We start from the raw sequence: 17,075 nt of genomic DNA, 5'->3' as shown, positions 1-17,075 counted from the left end.
TCAATTCCCAGCGTGCCCCGCGATTGGCGCGGTGACGTCAGGCGCCACGCTCTCTTTAGGCCGCGGGTGCCCGGATGTAGAGCCCTTTCCCTCCCCGGAAGGTAAGAATGGCGGAGCTGCGGGCTGGATGGCGGTGGGTCGGGCGGGTGCCATCCGCCGCCATCCGCCCTTAGGGGAGCCGTGTCGGGCTTGTAGGCCTGGGCTGGAGCCTGGAGGGTGGGTGGGGGCTCTTGGGGAGGGTTGGGAGCCTCTTATTGAGTTGCAGTGGGGCGATGAGTCTGGGCCGGGCCGCAGCCGGGGCCTTGCGTAGGGCTGTAACCGGGGCCTTGTGTAGGGCTGTAGTGGGGCCGGGCTGCTGTGTGGTAATGGAGGAGCGGACTGTGGGGTGACTGAAGGGACGGGAAGGTGACTGGTATTCCCTTATACTTGTACCTCAAGTTTTTAGCGCTGTAGTGTCTATTTCCAATAACTTTAAAGGCTTCTAAGAGCTCTTTAAGGTGGTGTAAAGGATGAACTCACAGTTTGCTGTTCAGCTTTTGGGTAATCTCAGAGTCTTCTGTTCGGCTTTGGGGATCTCAGATGCTCCTTTGTCCGCTTTGTAATTATATTACTGCATAGTTTCTGTTCTGTCTCTGCCTGCAGATGGCGGGTGAGAAGAACACGGGTGAGAAGAAGGCCGGAGAAAAGAAGCCGGCCCAGAAGAAGGTAGGAGAGAAGAAACCAGCTGATAAAAAGCCAGTTGAGAAGAAGGCAGGCGCCAGCCAGAGGAGAACTAATGTGAAGACAAGGAAGCCTAAGAAATACCACACCAGCCGTAACCCTGTCCTGGCTCGGGGTATTGGGAAGTACTCCCGGTCTGCCATGTATGCCAGGAAAGCAATGTACAAACGCAAATACACCGCTCCAGAAACAAAGGTACGGATGATAGATCTGAGTTTCTGTATTTAAGCTGTTTGACCACTTTTGGTGGTGACTTCGGTTTGAAGTTTCATTTTTTTTCCCTTCCCTTTGCTTACAGATAGAAAAGAAGAAGAAAGAAAAGCCACGCGCGACCATCGTCAAACCAGTTGGTGGGGACAAGAATGGAGGCACCCGTGTGGTTAAAGTCCGCAAGATGGTGAGAGTTGAAATGCTCGCGGTGTAAAGCTGCCGCATGTGATGTGTCAGTAGATGCTGCATCTCTGAGCAGGGCAATGAGTTGTTTAGGAAGCACTGTTTCAGTGTCGTTGCTGTGCTTTAAAGGACAGGTTATCTGTTAGAAAAGGAGGCGTCTGTAATGAAAGCGTTTTATCTCGTGGATTACATGATGATACACTTTGTTCCTTTTCTTTCTAGCCTCGCTACTATCCAACTGAGGATGTTCCACGCAAGCTTTTGAGTCATGGCAAAAAGCCATTTTCCCAGCACAAGAGGAGGCTGCGGGCTTCTATTACCCCAGGAACTGTTCTGATCCTCCTGACTGGTCGTCACCGCGGCAAGGTAATGGGGAACTTGTGGTGCTCTTGTCCACCTTGGCTTACGTAGCAGCTTTGCAGCACTTCTGTGCAGGAAATGTTTTGTCTGTAGATTATCTTGAATTTCCAGCTGATTTCATGGGATGCTGCTCAGCCACTGGATGCAGATCTATCTACAAATGCAATTCATTCTGTCTAGATGGCTTTTTCATCCTGTCTTTATAAAAGTCTTTGAATAGTCTTCTGTGCAGAGCTGGGAGTTAAAACAGGCTAATCCAGTTGAGTATACTGGATTATACTGAGTATATATAAAGGAAACTTGCTGCAATTCAAAAAACTACAGGTGCTTGTCATGATGATTTAACCCTGCAGAATAGCAGGGCTGGTGCCTGTGTTACTGTTGCAACAAGGCCAGAACTTTGGCTTGCTGTTACATAGAAAGAATTATACTTTATGAGTTCATCCAGTTTCATTGTGTCTTCTGCTCTGCCACAGCTGTACATTGACAAATGTTGGTAGCTCTGCTCCTGTGTTGTTTGGCTGCTTCTTTAATGCATGTACCAACAGCACAGACTACTCCGTCTGTCTGAGTAGATAGTTTGGCTGCAGTGTTTCTCATATGTCACAGGAGGTGTAGCCCAAGACATGAGGACTAATGTCACATCTGATCTCTTTTCAGCGTGTTGTCTTTCTGAAGCAGCTTGGTACTGGCCTGTTGCTTGTTACAGGTAAATAAACCAACAAAATATTTACTTGTTAGTCTGAATTTGTCTCTGGAATTAGTAGTACTGAGCTGTGTTGGGATGATTTAACATGCCTTGTGTTTGTGTAACTATGGGGAGTTATATTTTGAGGTTTTTCAGGGAGGTGAATGGGAGTTAAATAAGCTTCAACGTCTGCATATCTGGAAGAGATCAGGAAGTGTTTTTTGTGGGCTTTTACTTATGAAGAGGCAGTGGGGAAAGGTGTTTTGTTGGTTGTTCTGATCTTCAGCTGTAAGCACTCACACAACTCAAAAATGCCATTGAAAAATGGTGACTATCGTCTGTCTTTTCTCGGCCTTTAGGACCTCTGGCTGTCAACCGTGTCCCTCTGCGTAGGGCCCACCAGAAATTCGTTATTGCTACATCTACAAAGGTCGATATCTCTGGAGTGAAAATTCCCAAGCATCTCACTGATGCGTACTTCAAGAAGAAGAAGCTGCGTAAGCCCAAGCACCAGGAAGGCGAGATCTTTGACACTGAAAAAGAGGTAAGGAACGTGACTGTTTATTCTCTATGAATGTCTGTGTTACTTAAAACCAGGCTGGAAAGGGGAAATCCCACAAAACAAATTGACAGTTCAATTCTAAGTGGTCAGTTCAATTGAATTGAATGGACAGTTCAATTCTAGTAGAGAAAGATAACATAATTAAAATAAGCACATACATTAGCACTGAGATAAGCTCCTTTTAAACTTGAGGATTGTTTTCTGCTTCTCCCTTAGCTGAACAGCACTGATTACTCTAGTTGAATGCTTTTCTTGACCAAGAAACCCCTTTACTGTTTTGATACTGCTAACAGCATGCTGCTGGCTCCAGTTACCTGCAACATAAGCCAAACAGTGGCTTCAGTTCTCTCTGCCACCTCCGGTCTCCTACTGCCTGTCCCATATTTAGAACAAGTTGAGAAAAGGTTTCCTGAAAATGCCAGAACTCAGGGTTTGCCCTTAAACTTCTCTAGAAGAGTCTGAAGATGCTCTGCAGGATTTTAACTTTATTCTTTGTACTTTCTAGAAATACGAGATAACGGAGCAACGTAAGACAGACCAGAAGGCAGTGGATACCCAGATCCTTGCACGAATCAAGAAGGTGCCTCAGCTCCGTGGGTACCTGCGCTCCACATTCTGTCTCTCAAATGGAGTCTATCCTCACAAATTGGTGTTCTAAATGTTCTGAAAGCACCACATTAAATTTGAGGGGAAAAAAAGCGAGGATTTCTGGTGTCTTCATTGCATTCCATAATTGGATGTGTTGTGTTAATCTTGCAATGCAAGTTATTTAAAGGATTGGAGTACTGCTGGCAGTAAGAAATTGAGAGACCGTCTGCAGATGTCTAGAATTGAGCGAGTACAGTCAGGGGCTTTATGGTGCTTTATTTTGTGGGGTTTTTTGGAGATGGAGGTGTTCATATAAAAATACTGTTGGTATTAACAAAGGGAACAAGTACTTGAATTTCAAATAGTTTTAACCATAAATGAGCTGTGGGGGGGGAAGTTTTTGGGAATGGAATAGAGATGCTGGATTTACTTAACTCTTCAGGACAAGTTTGAGAATAAACATGCAGCTCAGTGCCTCTCCTGGTGTATCTTAATTGCTGAAATCTTCTGAGTCTGTGAAAAAGCAGGTTGTAGCAGCACCCCCCTGCTAGGGAACTCATTAGCATTTTAAAGTTTGGATGCAGCTTTGTTCAAATGGCACTTCTGATGAGCTGCTTTGATCCATCAATCACTACATAAACCTTGTCAAAAACAGCAACTTCTTAAAGGCATTTCCAGAGCTATGCCTTGCTTTTCTTAAGTAGGAGCACTGGAATATTCTAAAGTGAGTTTTGTAGGGTTTAATTACCGTGTTTTACTTCCTGTTCTTTATCTGTAGGCTCTAACATCCTTAGTTGTGAAGCAAGAACCCTTGCTACTGCAGTACCTGCTTAGATCAGGGAGCAAAAGCATGATTGTTAATTCTATAGTCTCAGAAATGAGTTAAAAAGTCAGTGAAAGGCAAGTGTGTTTCTCTCCTGGGAAACTTGAGGAGTTTCAACAAACTTTCCCAGTCTTAGGAAATGGCAGAAAGCAGCTAGAGAAAGATCATCCTGTCCTCTTACTTTCTCTGTTGGGGTCAATTATCAGATACCTGGAAAAAGATGTTTGGATAGTAATAGCTCAGTTCTTACAAAAACCGAGGATGTATATATTAACAAATTTGGCATGCTTGAGGTCTTTCTTAGCCAGACTCTTGCAGGAAATGAGGCTTATATAACTGTGCCATCTGTTTTCCCATTAATTCCTAGAGGAGAGTAGCCAGTGGGGTCAAACTTGACAAGGAGTCAAGATTTCATCAAATCCATACAAGCTTCGTGAAAAGAGGCTAGAAAAGGGAGAAATACAGCCCTCACTGAGGTGTAAGCCTGCATTGCATCACGTAGTAGTCACAAATGCATTGAGGGAAGGGTCTAGATTTGTAGATAGTACCTGGCTTTGGATCTCACAGATCAGGAACTGTAGTTCTTTCTGTAGCTAATGCTGGCTGGTATTAGAATATGGAAGCATGTAGCACTGATTGCCCTTCCACCATCTTTCTCTTTAATTTAAAAGATTTCATTTCAGTGTGGTTCAGCAGAGGGAGCCAATGAGCAAGCTTTATCCAAATGCAGCAAGCACTCCTGTGCTGCTGGGTGTGCATCTCACATTGCTCTGTGCCAGGTTCTGCCCTGTGCAGCTCCTGGAAGATGGTCTTTATTTTTCACTGTCATCAGAGCAATTTTTGTGATGAGTTACATCTGTTTTCTGTGGCTCGATGGATGATGGGCATAGTCAGAGGCTTTTCAATTGATGTGAGATTTTACAGCAGTGATGGGGCTGGCCTGTTAGCGTAAATCAACTAAAAAGACATGCAGGTGTTGCATGCATCTCAGTGCTAGTGCTAAAGCAAGTTAGCTGATACTACCAAAGGAAGCAAAGCAATGTACTTAAAAATCTTGCTTGAAGAAAAATTGTACACAGGAGTACATAAATGGGAAAAGGGTAAAAACAATGCAGACCTTGATCAATATAGTCTGTAGCTCCATGTGACGTTGCAAAGTCTGCAAACCAAGATTCAATTGTCCAGTTGCAATCTAAGGGAACAGTTAAGAGATGCTCCTGCTTCAGTTGTTTCCCTTTTGGAATGGGGAAGCTATAGAAAGGAAATAGCTACATGGGTTGGCCTAAGGAAACAAATCATTTAGATACAACAGCCTTTTCTATAATTATGATTTACTTTGACACATTCCTCATATGTGTATCAATCAACATGAAATTACTATCAGGCCAATTAATCTTGTTTATTAAGTAGGGATGCTCCTGACTCTCAATGTGCTGTCAGGATGTGACTTGGTAAGGTAATTAACTGTCTTCATAGGTACAGACAAACTGTCTCAGGTTCTCCTGCCTCCTTTGTCCCAGTACTGTCACTGCAGTGTGGGAGCAGTGGCGCTACTTGTTAATACCAAATCCATGCTTTTACTGTGCCAAGCAGCTCTTCAGGCTTCAAATCAGAGAAAAGTGGACAACAAAACCCTCATCTTTCATAATGGGAAACAAAAAAGCCTGTGAGTAGCTGTGGTTTGTTTTGCTTTTAACCACTAAAATCTTTTCCCTGAGTCCTGTGAGATCAGTCGTTTTTCTGAACTGATTTGAGGTGGGAGATGGAAAAGAGGAATAATGATGACTATATAGATATCCAAGAGAGAAGCTGTGTTAGTATTAGAAGGATTTTTCAATCTAGATAATACCATCCACTACCTGAAAAGTACTTCCACCAAATAAAGAGCTTTTGTGTGCATTCTTGCTGTCCCACAGCTTTTCTCATTCTGAGCATGTAAACAGTTCTGCGTTCCTGGCTAGCTGAGTCATTGCTTTTCACTGAGCATCTGCCACAGAAGAAGCTAGAGACATCCAAAGCCTCATAGTCACCCAATCAAAAGTGCTGGAGATGTGCAGGTCCAAAAATAGTGACAGACTCAACCACAGCAGCACTTCATTAGCATCAAATGTGCTCTTAGCTTCAGCTGCCTAATAAAGTGATATGTAATTATAATAAAGCATCCTTATGAGAGGAAAGAGAGAGGGATATCGCATTTCTCAGGGAACTGATAATACGTTGTGATGCCTTATGATCTCCGAGCACCTGTTTTTACCTATTAGCTGCCTTTGTGAAATGGTTGTGTGGGTTAAGTCCAGTCCCCAGAGCCTTCCTGCTGCTGTGCTGGCTGGTGGTCTAAAAGGCAGATATTAGCTTTGCTTCTGGAACTTGGTGTAAACTTCAGCTTAATTGCAAGATAAAGTACTTCCAAGTGGCGGGTTTGTGAAGAATGTTCGGTATTTCAGGTTTGACATGCTTGTTTTCAACCTTAAGATAAAAAACTGCTGTTATAACACTGAGGAAATGTACACAAAGGTAAAATTATTTATCCAGTCCACTGGAGTGAGTGAGTGGGATGCAGGGAACCGCATCAAGTAACACTAGGAGAGACTTTAAAACCTCATGAAGAAAACAAACTAAACCAGAAGCAATTACATCTTCATCCATTTTGTCAGTCCTATGTGATTTAGAGGTCTTTCACTTACTTGACAGATGCATTTGGGCTGTAATTGTTCTTCAAATTAAGGCTTTCAGATAGCACCAAGGGCTGTATGTGGTATGCTGTTGTTAAAAAAGGCTCATTTTCATATGAGGAAATAAAATACGAAGATGAAATGTGCAAAAATAGTTCTAAAGAGAAAGCCTATGTCTTAAATGCAAGGAAGGATGACTGTTTTTCAGTACAAACTAATATGACAGCTCTAAAAAGAATGCATGTGTTTCACAACAGATGTTTAGTTAAAACCAGTATTCAGATTACTGGTGTAAATGTCCTACTAAGCTGACATGAAGATCTGCTTCATGGAATTACGTAGAAGTTGGTGGGCAACCGTGACCGTTGTCCTTAAAATAAGCATGAAAAATAAACAGCCCTCTGGAATCAGAGAGCTGAAACAACAGCAACTCAAATGACAGACACATGGCAAAACTTCCGTACATTGCACATTATCCACATTGTTTCCCTCTGGACTAATGCAGAAAGTGCAAAAAGGGCATTTAAAATGGGGAGCTTTGCATTTGTGTGAGAGAAAAGAAGCAAACCTACATACATTAGGGGTAGGGAGGGTGAAAAAACTGCATTTGAGAAAGCTTGTTTTGTGTGTGTGAAAATCTTGGTCTAAGTGCTGTGCACAAGAATCTGTGATTCATTTAAACCACTACTTTTGGAAAGAATATTTTTGCATACTTTGTAAGTAAACAGGACTTCACTGAGGCAATGCCCAGCATCATCACGTTATTGTCTTCTAACACAGGCAACTCACTAATCTCCAAATTGCTTGAATCCAAATATGGAAATAATACAAACAACATCAAGAATTGTGTAGTTGGGCTTACCTGAAGTGACACCTGATTTCACAAGCACCTGCAGTGTGTCTCAGCGTGAGCCTGGCTGTCTCCTGGGGACTTATAAGATCAATACAATTTCAATCATTCTTTCCATCCTGTCATCCTGAGCTGTAACTTCTCATGCTATTCCATTGGCCAGCACACTACGCCTGGCTAGACCAGATAATCAAGCCCAAGGAATTGCTTTTATGTGTGTGTCATGCACAATCCATAGTCATATGATAACAGTCCAGAAGAACAGAGCACTGAGCACAATACACATATTATATGGTCACTGTTTCAGATTCAGAAGGTTGGGCTGATGTCTTGTTTGTGAACCAATAATCTGATGAAGGCATTGATGCTGGTACAGCCCCCCAAATAGATGGTTGGCTTTGATGACTGACAGGTAGTGCTGCTCTCAATTCTTCCATTTACTGATTGCTCACAGAGTTACTTTACTTGAAGGGCAATTAACCTTTCTTCACCGTTTATCTGCAGGCTACTTGTGATGCTCTTTTTAAAGAAATACAGCTATGTTGTTAAAGTCAAGTATTCATAAAGGAATTCCAGATAAGACTGATTTTACTCTTCAAGACCAGGTTTTTAGTAGCGCTTGACATTCCACTGTAGCATTTACAAACTCAGCTCTACAATAATACAGAGAAACTGTCTTACTTGTAGCAGCATGAAAAGACTTCCAACATTCCAGGCCTCTTCTGGGGACGAGTCCATTGCAAGTCTGTGGAATGATGAATTATTTGGCCTTCACTGGCTTATGCCATCTGGCTGTAAGGAACAGAGGGAAAAACAGGTGAGTCATAGCGAGCAGCGCAAGGCTGCGCCTCTTAGAAATCAGCAATGTCCCTTCACTAAAAAAAAAGACCACACAGAGTAGACATCTATACCTTTTTTTGATCATCTCCCTCATTTATATCCCATCAAGTTGCTCACTGCTGTGACTTTGTTGTGCAACAGTTCTTACTCTTCTTTTAGAAGTAGATTATTGGCTGGAAAATATACGAAGGAGATACTGAAAATAACAGAAGGGAAGGAGAGGCAGACACTGAGGGAAGAGCACCTTTGGAGTTCTGGGCACTTATAGCTGCAAAACACCACCACATAGAGAGCAAAATTGCTCTCTCCAGAGAAGTCATTCCAATTTGCACTGTGTGGATTCAGTTCTCAATTAGTGGCTTTCAGTTTTGGTTTGTTTTGAATGCCTGTCACCATTGAAGAGAAAATTAGCACAGTGTATAGCATTTTGTCAGGCCAGGGATTCACCGACCTGGGTTCCTTTTCTTAGGAAAAAGGGTAGGTAGAGCTGCAGTGCCTGTAAAAACCTGCTAATTAAGGCTTCACAGGATTTTGGAACTGATCCGTGAATTTCAAATAGAAGAGAAAGGTACAAAAATCAGCTCATTTAAACGCCTCATTTAAAATCCTGTTTTGTCTCTTTCTTTTGTGCCCCGTTGTTGTAGCCTCTCTAGTCACTATTTTCTAATATCCTTGCAAGTTGTACCTTACTTACAGGTGTGCTCATGGAAGGTCACTTACTTTTAGAGGAATGAAATGTAATGTGTTGTGGATGTTATTCCCAATGTTGCCATCTAGGCATGGGCAGATGAATAGATTTTGCAACAGGAGTGGCTTATTGAGTGCATTGCTAAACCCTCTGCTAGCAGAGATCCCGCATCAGGAGGTGATCCAGTCCCATGCTGAACATACCAATGAGAAAGGCTTCCTGGCGTCTCCTCAGCTGGAGTGTAGGCTCGCAACATTTTGTTCTATCCAGCAGTTCACTTATTCTCTCTTTGCTTCAGTCTGCCACATATTTACTGCCATGTTTCCTCTCTGCCTTATCATACCCAGGTTAAACACACCAAATCCTTTCAAGCCTTCCTCACAGGCTATATTTTTAAGTTGCCCAATTGCTCTCACCGAGGCTTCTCCAGCCCATTCACAGACCTCTTGAAAAGCAGAGGTTGATTCCAAATTCAGCCATCCAGATGATTCTCTGTATTCAGTTCTTAAGCGGTTCTGTTCTGCACCTGTAACACATTTCAGCAAGATTTTGGTTTTGAATGAAGCTTACAGCTACTACAGAAGTACAGATATAAGTAGAAGTATTACATATAAATTCTCACTAGTAATAGTAATCCCAGCTTTCCACCCACTTACCATTCATACATTTCCATTTTGCTCTGTTTATTATATCTCTGTTAAATTCTCGGCATCAAAATATTCCTGACCTTATTGTATGATGATTTAGATTGAGATAGATGAATGTAATTAAGCTAAACTAATATTTATGTTTTCCTAAATAGATTGACTTTCTGCTATACCAAAGAGGAAAGAAAACTAACTATTTATTTTACTCCCAAGGTGTTTCCTGTAGGAAGAAGAGATGGTTATGAACAAGAAATTCCTTTTACTGTCTAAAGAGAGCTGTAAGAAAAAATGGGACAGGCTCTTTAGCAGGATCTGTTGGGATAGGACAAGGGGAAATGGTTTCAAGCTAGGGGAGGTTTAGAATGGATATAAGGAAGAAGTCTTTTACAATAAGGGCAGTGAGGCACCAGCACAAGTAACCAACAGGGGCAGACTTCCCAGGGCAGCATGTGGGTGTCTGGCTACAAGGAGTGTGAGCTCCCCTTTAGCACCTGCAAGTACAACCTATGATGCTTCCACATGTCATGATGCAGCTGCTGTCACCCTGTGCTGCAGGTTTCCATCAGCCTTTGGAGATGTGAACATCCTTCTCCTCCCCCAGGAAGTCTGACGGCAGGTTTGACAACATGCTTCAATCAGCGCTGAGTGAACATTTCAGGGAATCTAATGAATCAGACACAAACCTTGGCAGATGGCTGCACCCGTCTCCTGCAGGACTCAACGACAGGGAGGTGACATCCTGTTTGTGAGCAGGGACACGGTGCTGAGACAGCAGCATGATCCAGAGCAGAGGTTAACACATTCATTTTCTACACAATGCACTGAGGATGACTTCACATTTTAAGTTCCCTGAAAATACAAGGTGAAGTAAAACAGTTTGTGTTCATGCTGCTTGACATAGAAAAGGAAAAGATACTGAATTTAAATACATTAAAGCTCTCTCTTTAACTGTCCTATTCCTATTTGTTGACTACCAAAGATTTAAATTTACACTTTCAGTCTGTGACTGCAAATGGAACTTACCCTAATTTTGCAAAAATTAAAGTCTTTGAACACACAAAAAAATGGTCATTTTAGATATCCGCCATGGGACAAAAAACACCTTTGAGTAATAAGGAAATGTTCCTTGTAGTAAAAGCTGTTGCTGCATCAGTGAATTGAATTCTTTCTCGTTGTCAATGGAGATCTGAAGAATTAATATTTCAACCAATTCACATGAAGAATGAAATTACTGAAATTCAAACGTAGAAACCCTATTGCTTGAGAACTGAAACACTTTTTATTCCGAGAGTTTAATATAAAACTTGATGTAGAATAAGCAGTAAATACTAAGCTGGATAAACTTCCAGTGAAAGATGTGTTTTGGCTTTGTGTGTAACTATTCGCCCTTCCCCTCTGCAGACCACTTTCAGCATTATAATAGCACTGCCAAGCAGTCCTCCTCCCTTCTATAAAAGGAAGAAAACACCGCAGCTCCTGAAGCCCACATTGGTCCAAAATATGGCATTTTTGTAAGTGATTCTTGAAAACTGATATAAAAACCCTCGGATCTCAGTCAAACTCTTCATGATTTGGACAGATTAACATTAAACGCCCTGAAAAAATGCTTCAGAAAGTGGCCCTTGTCATAATTTGTATGAATGACATAAATCCACCTTGTCACATTAGTGTTTTTACAGCATTAAACAGAATATTGTAGCAGACTTTTTTTCCCCACTTACTTTTTTTCCTCATTTTATTGCACCAGTTTTGAAGGAGGTTGAATTTTAAAGCAGTACTGAATAGCTGTATTTAAAACCTACCTATTTTGGGGTATTAATAATGAGTCTTCCGAGACATTACAGATGCAGAAATTCAGGACAACCACGAAGGGATCTGCTCATCTCACAGCCATTCTTCCTCAGCGATGGGCAGCATTTAAATACTTCCCACCATAAGGCACTACTGATGTTAAAATCGGAAATAAACTGTTCTCCGTGCCTTCAGCTGTTGGAACAAAACAAAAGGCTTCAATTGCAGTAGCAGAAATTCAATTAAGCATCAGGAAACTCCCTAAAAGTAATTACAGTTGAACAGTGGAAGAGGCTGTAGTTGGACTCTTGACTTTGGATGGGACAAGCATCACAAATCATGTAGTCACAGCTTGGGTAACAGCACTGGATTACATGATTTCTAAGGAAACCTTCTAGCATAATGATTATGATTCTATAATTTATGCTTATTTCATTTCACTGTCTAGTTTTTCTTATCTATATAATGCTGTGGGTTTTTTTCCACTTCACTTCTTTGATAGGACAAGGGGGGATGGCTTTAAACTAAAAGAGAGGAGATTGAGGTTGGATGTGAGGAAGCAATTCTTCACTCAGAGGGCAGTGAGGCCCTGGCAGTGCTGCCCATCACCACTGGAGGTGCCCCAGAATTAAAATGGAGGCCAATACAACGTTCCTTTAAATTCCACTGCATAGTAAGAAATAGCCATTTTGAGGCAAGAATAGTGAACTTCTGTGTTCTATGTTTCAGCTCATGAGACTGAACAGATCACAAGCATCTCCTGCTTGCAGAGAAGGACACATCCAGAATCCAGAAGCAAGGCCACAGCTCCTCAAACCAAACCCAGCTGCTTGAAAAATAATTATAGCAAATGACTGATTTTCTGTACAAACCTATTTACAAGTCAGGGATTTCATTTCTTCACCTGAAGGGTTTATGTCACAAAGTTATTCTTGTCTTTTTCTAAGTCATACCATCTCCTGTAATGCACTACAAGTCTTCTTTGTAGTTATTGCAGTACGCCTCTGAATGCCACATCGAAGTTACAGTGGCTGACATTCTCTGGTGACATGCAGAACAAAAATAATATTTCTTTTCACTGGGTTATACAAGATTTTCTGCACCAGGTGCCAGGCAAACAGGACGAGATTCACACAATTCATTACGCAACCATGGCCTTAATACTGAACGTTTCACACATAAAGCAATGTCAGCATTCCTTGCTATGTAAGCTCATACATCATACAGTGGTGGGCATGTAAATCTTACATTTACCAGTGATTATTTCAATAAACCACGTTGAGGCAGGGCAGGACCCGATTCTCAGTTTTATCATGGAGCATAACACCTCAAACAAATAAAGACCTATGAAACAGTGAACAAAAGTTCACTTTGGAATGTCTTCCCATTAATAAATAAAGAATATGAAAAGGGATTTCTGGAACACAGGCATCATTCTCCAGCTCATGGCAAAGCAGCCTGCTTGTCTCTCAGGAGCAGCTCAGGTTACTGACCTGACACACAAACACATGGAGCAGGATCCTCAGCGCCAGGCTGTGCCCTGAGAGGTTTGCCAATGACAGAGCACAGCCTCTGGGTGGTGTATAATTTAACCACACACCTCCCTCTGCACTTACATGAGTGCATCCAGAGTTACCCATACCTCTCTTGTAGCTCTGAGTCAGCTCTTTATTCAAAAGCAAGACCTTGGTTTGTATTTCAAAGCAATTAGTGGGTTGAATCGACAGCTATATCCAACCCTGCTTCTCCATCTGGGCCTATTCCTCCGTGGTAAAGCAGTCCATAAAGCCCTGGATGGAACATGGGAGGTCTGGAGACAAAGAATATTCAGCTGGGGGTTACACAGAACAACAGCTGCATCCAAAACTTTCTACCTCTAGAAAACGTGGCAAATCCTTTCTGTTGACAAGACTCTCTGGCACAACTTGTTTTACTCCCAGCTCTGCTGTCTGTATTGATTTTGCAGTAGATGCACCAAGCGGTACCATAATAGTATTAGAAAATTTAGAGAGAGAACTCTTTCTAGCATACAGGTTATGGGTATATACGCTTTTTCTTTCTCTGTCCTTGTTGCATCCAGATGAATATAAAACAGTATAAAACTCCTACTCTGGTAACAAAACAATAACACCAGGCACTATCTCATGGTGAAATATTGTGACTAATCTGAGCTCAGCAGCTTTCCCATTCCTCTGAGGAGACCTTGTGAGCACAGCTTATCTCAGCAGCCAGCACTCAGCTGCCACATCCCACCTGCCATCAGATCTTCAGCATTCTGAGTGTTCGGAGGGCTCCTGAGGGAGGACGGGATGGATTTCATGTCTGTGGGTACATCCATCTGCAGCCGTCCTCCTCTGTATCATGGCTTGACTGCAAAGAACAGATGCCCACCAGACTCTGTCTTACTAAAGCCTTTGATACCAAACCACCTTGTTCAACAAGGAGACCCCCCAGTGTGAAGTGATGTAGGTTGCTCCAAAAGTAATGCCTCTTAATTATCTCCATGGAAACTACAACAGATACAAAGAGCAGAATAACGCTGTTTGGTAGAGCACATTCTCAGCTACAAAATGTGGTTTTTCAACATAGCCACCACCGTTTTTGGCAATGACGAATAACCTGCACCAGCAGAGGTGACCCATACGAGCACTGCTTACCTCTTACTGTGCTCACAGCTACTGTTGGGTCTCCATGAACATCAGTGAATGTCAGCAGGCACCATTTTCTCCACACAGAGGAATTCAGCTCCACACCTTTGCTTCACACTCACTTTCACGCCAGGCACCATTTTGTCTTGGGCTGGGGGTCCGAGCCTCGAGGATATGAAACCAGCCTGATGGAAATAGGGCAGGTCACACAATAATACCCACATGAGGGAAGAAAGGTCCATTTTCCCTTGTATTTCCTATTCTCCACATGCACCGCAGCGTTTCCTTGGCAGCACTGCCACGTTCACCTCACAGATAAGGGAGCTGGAGGCTGCTCGGAGGAAACTCTGAGGGGGGAAACTCTGGGGGAGCAGAGGAGAGCGGTGATATCGTAATGAGCTGAGGGTCCGCACATGGCGGTCATCCTGTGAGGGGCTGAGGAGACTGACACACAGTCAGACCCGCTGCTGATAAGGGCGGGGCGCTGAGGGGCGCTGCCCTGAGGGCGGAGCGCGGTGCCGGGCTGGAGCTGAGCTGAGCTGATCCGCCGGGTCGGTGCTGGGGCCGGGCTGTGAGGGGAGCCGCCCCCGGGGGCGGAGTGCGGGGCAGCACCGAGGGGCGGCACCGAGGGGCGCCGAGGGCGGATCGGTCGGGGCTGTGTCAGGGGGGTTGGGTGTATTGTTCCCCGCGCGGTGCACGCCGGGCCCGCCTCAGCCCCCAACATGGCGTCGCGCTGTCACCTGTGTCTGTGAGGAGGGAGCGGGTCGCGGTGGCGGCGGGTTGGCACGGCGGCTCCCGGCTCTTCCCGGCCCGCTGCTGCCGCGGTGGCAACGCGCCGCGCCTCGCTGCTCCCCACCGCGCTCCGGCTGCCCGCCGGGGATCCCCCCGCCCCCGCCCTGCCCCCGCCATGGGGGGGTAGCGGCGGCCGCCTCCCCTCAGCCCTGCGGAGCCCCAACGCCGCCCGCGCCATGGGCTCCCCGGCGGCAGCTTCGGCGGCGGCCACGGCGGCCAGCGACTCGGCGCAGTGGTTGTCGGTGAAGGAGGAGACCATCTTCCTGCACGACGGGCTGATCCGGGTCACCGACCTGGCCGAGCTGCCCAGCGAGATCGTCGGGGTGGCGGAACCCGGGGACACGGAGCTGGAGGTGAGGACGGGGCGCTGGGTGCGGGGCTGGCAGCCGGCTGGTAACACCGAGGCCTGTCGGGTTTATTGCGGGTAATGGTGAAAGCGGAGCTGGGCGATGAAGATGGAGGGTGAAGCCGTTCAAACATTCTCCTGGATGGGGAAATCATTTGAACGGTGCTCGCTTATTTGTGCATCGGCCTTTGGCTCAGTTGTTTTTTATTTATGGCTTTGTGTCTTTCTGCTGTTGCAATTAACCTGTTCTGCAATAGTCTGCTATTAACCGGGGGTTGTTCGAGATGCAGGAGGGCAGTTGGGTTTTTCCTTCCAGCTTTCCACCTTGACCGTAGCAATTTATACGGCAGTTTTATCTCCCGAGGAGACAGCGGAGGGCTGAATGTCACGGATTGGAGGCTGCATCTCTTCTGCAGGCTGCATTTGCTCCCTCTGTGCCTCCCTTCTCTCCTTTCACCCCGCCCTCCTTTCCAGCACTGTGGCTCGCAATGACACAGGGTCTTTGTCAGAGCAGCCAGGAGGGGATGGTTGGGCAGCAGCTCAGTCTCTGTGCTGTGCTGGGTTGCATTGAGGCCTCCAAGCCCTTTGACTGCTCCCCAGGAAGCCCACAGCCAGGCTGGAGGGTTCGGACCCGGCAGCGTCATTGTTCGAGCCGTGACGTGGAGTCTTTACAGCCTTTATGAAAACTTCCTACTGCCTTATCTAGGGGGAGAGATTTCCTGCTGAGAGAGCGTTTTCTGCTCTGTGTGATGTGGAGCTGGGGATGGGGATGGGAGCAGGAGCCGACTGTGAAATGGATGTTGGCAGATATCACATGAACGGTGCAAGGTTGGATTTGAAGGTGGATGACAGCTCTGAGCATAAGTGGGAAATGGTTTTTCCTTGTGATCGGAGTCCAGCCTGGCATTCAGTGCAGCTTGAATTCAAGAGTGCATTTATGTTCCGTCATATATTTCTAGAAACAGCATCAAGTCTAATAAACGTGTGAGGGCAAACACGCGCTCACAGCATCCTTAGTGCCATGAGGATACACACGTTAAAAACAATCAGTTCTGTGAGATCTAACAGGCTGGTGGTGTGTTCTCCCATGGAACTGGACAAACGTTTGGGACTCGGCAGCTTCTTGTTCAGGTGAGGAAAGCACTGTCCTGGCCTTCAGACACTTCTATGAGTCTCTCAGCAATCCAGTGCCAACCATTCACACCATCCTTTCAGTTCCTGATTATATTACCTATATTTGCAGCATGAGATTAAATAAATAAGCATCCCTTCTTGCTACAATCTTCATTTTAATATATAGCCGTAACCATTTAATTTCCTTTCACTGAAAGGATAGATGAACACGAGAGACTGACTTTTCAGTTCTTGTTTGTTCTGGTTATAGTTGTTTGGCTGGGTGGGGTGTTTAAAAAACAGATTAGAGATTTCAAGTAATGTAAATTAATTTGCTCACAACTTTTGCGTGCATGAGGCTTTAAATAGAGGGCTACCTTAGTAAATTGGAATGGCTTTGAGGAGCCATTTTGTGGAATAGGTGCATGCATCTTGTTGGAGAAACGTGGTCGTGTGGTCATCCAATACACTGAGTGGCACATCTGCACTGTTTCTACTCCTGGTTGCTTTGTAACAAATATATTTGAATGTGGATTGACTGGAAGACCCTGGGG

General features: G+C 44.5%; 2 protein-coding genes and 1 long non-coding RNA gene across 9 annotated transcripts in view; 2 read left to right on the top strand and 1 right to left on the bottom strand.

The window, feature by feature from the left end:
- Positions 1–16: 16 nt before the first annotated feature.
- Positions 17–3,425, top strand: RPL6 (ribosomal protein L6). 2 transcript variants are annotated; one of them, XM_015877790.2, is made up of 7 exons: positions 17–101; positions 643–915; positions 1,019–1,117; positions 1,336–1,479; positions 2,134–2,182; positions 2,521–2,705; positions 3,229–3,425. In XM_015877790.2, the coding sequence occupies exons 2-7, from the start codon at positions 643–645 to the stop codon at positions 3,379–3,381; spliced, it is 903 nt and encodes a 300-aa protein (XP_015733276.1). In that variant the 5' UTR covers positions 17–101; the 3' UTR covers positions 3,382–3,425. The 2 variants fall into 2 exon arrangements, with proteins under 2 accessions (XP_015733276.1, XP_015733275.1); XM_015877789.2 differs by lacking the exon at positions 17–101 and adding an exon at positions 118–216.
- A 151-nt stretch (positions 3,426–3,576) lies between these two features.
- Positions 3,577–14,828, bottom strand: LOC107321165. 2 transcript variants are annotated; one of them, XR_004309046.1, is made up of 7 exons: positions 14,280–14,828; positions 11,634–11,817; positions 10,515–10,680; positions 9,388–9,710; positions 8,568–8,669; positions 8,338–8,448; positions 3,577–7,737 (listed from the first exon to the last, which is right to left on the bottom strand). It is a non-coding gene; the product is annotated as an uncharacterized LOC107321165 (long non-coding RNA). The 2 variants fall into 2 exon arrangements; XR_004309047.1 differs by lacking the exon at positions 8,568–8,669.
- A 115-nt stretch (positions 14,829–14,943) lies between these two features.
- Positions 14,944–17,075, top strand: part of HECTD4 (HECT domain E3 ubiquitin protein ligase 4) — a 60,765-nt gene continuing 58,633 nt past the window's right edge. For 3 of the 5 annotated variants that reach the window (XM_015877752.2, XM_015877751.2, XM_015877750.2), the window contains exon 1: positions 14,944–15,415. In XM_015877752.2, the coding sequence (XP_015733238.1) occupies positions 15,239–15,415 (177 nt within the window). In that variant the 5' untranslated portion in view covers positions 14,944–15,238. The remainder of the gene's footprint in view (positions 15,416–17,075) is intronic. The other 2 variants (XM_015877754.2, XM_015877753.2) reach the window with 1 other exon arrangement.

The sequence above is a fragment of the Coturnix japonica genome, chromosome 15 (genome assembly GCF_001577835.2).
Source record: "Coturnix japonica isolate 7356 chromosome 15, Coturnix japonica 2.1, whole genome shotgun sequence".
Lineage (NCBI taxonomy): Eukaryota > Metazoa > Chordata > Aves > Galliformes > Phasianidae > Coturnix > Coturnix japonica.
The sequence above is the reverse complement of the archived record's forward strand: the minus strand, read 5'-3'. Positions and strand labels throughout refer to the sequence as shown.

Excerpts from the sequence above, each read along its gene's own strand:
- RPL6 (XM_015877790.2), top strand. The coding sequence starts at position 643 with ATGGCGGGTGAGAAGAACACGGGTGAGAAGAAGGCCGGAGAAAAGAAG. Across the intron at positions 2,183-2,520 it reads TGGCCTGTTGCTTGTTACAG|GACCTCTGGCTGTCAACCGT; the intron begins GTAAATAAACCA and ends CTCGGCCTTTAG. Across the intron at positions 2,706-3,228 it reads TCTTTGACACTGAAAAAGAG|AAATACGAGATAACGGAGCA; the intron begins GTAAGGAACGTG and ends TGTACTTTCTAG.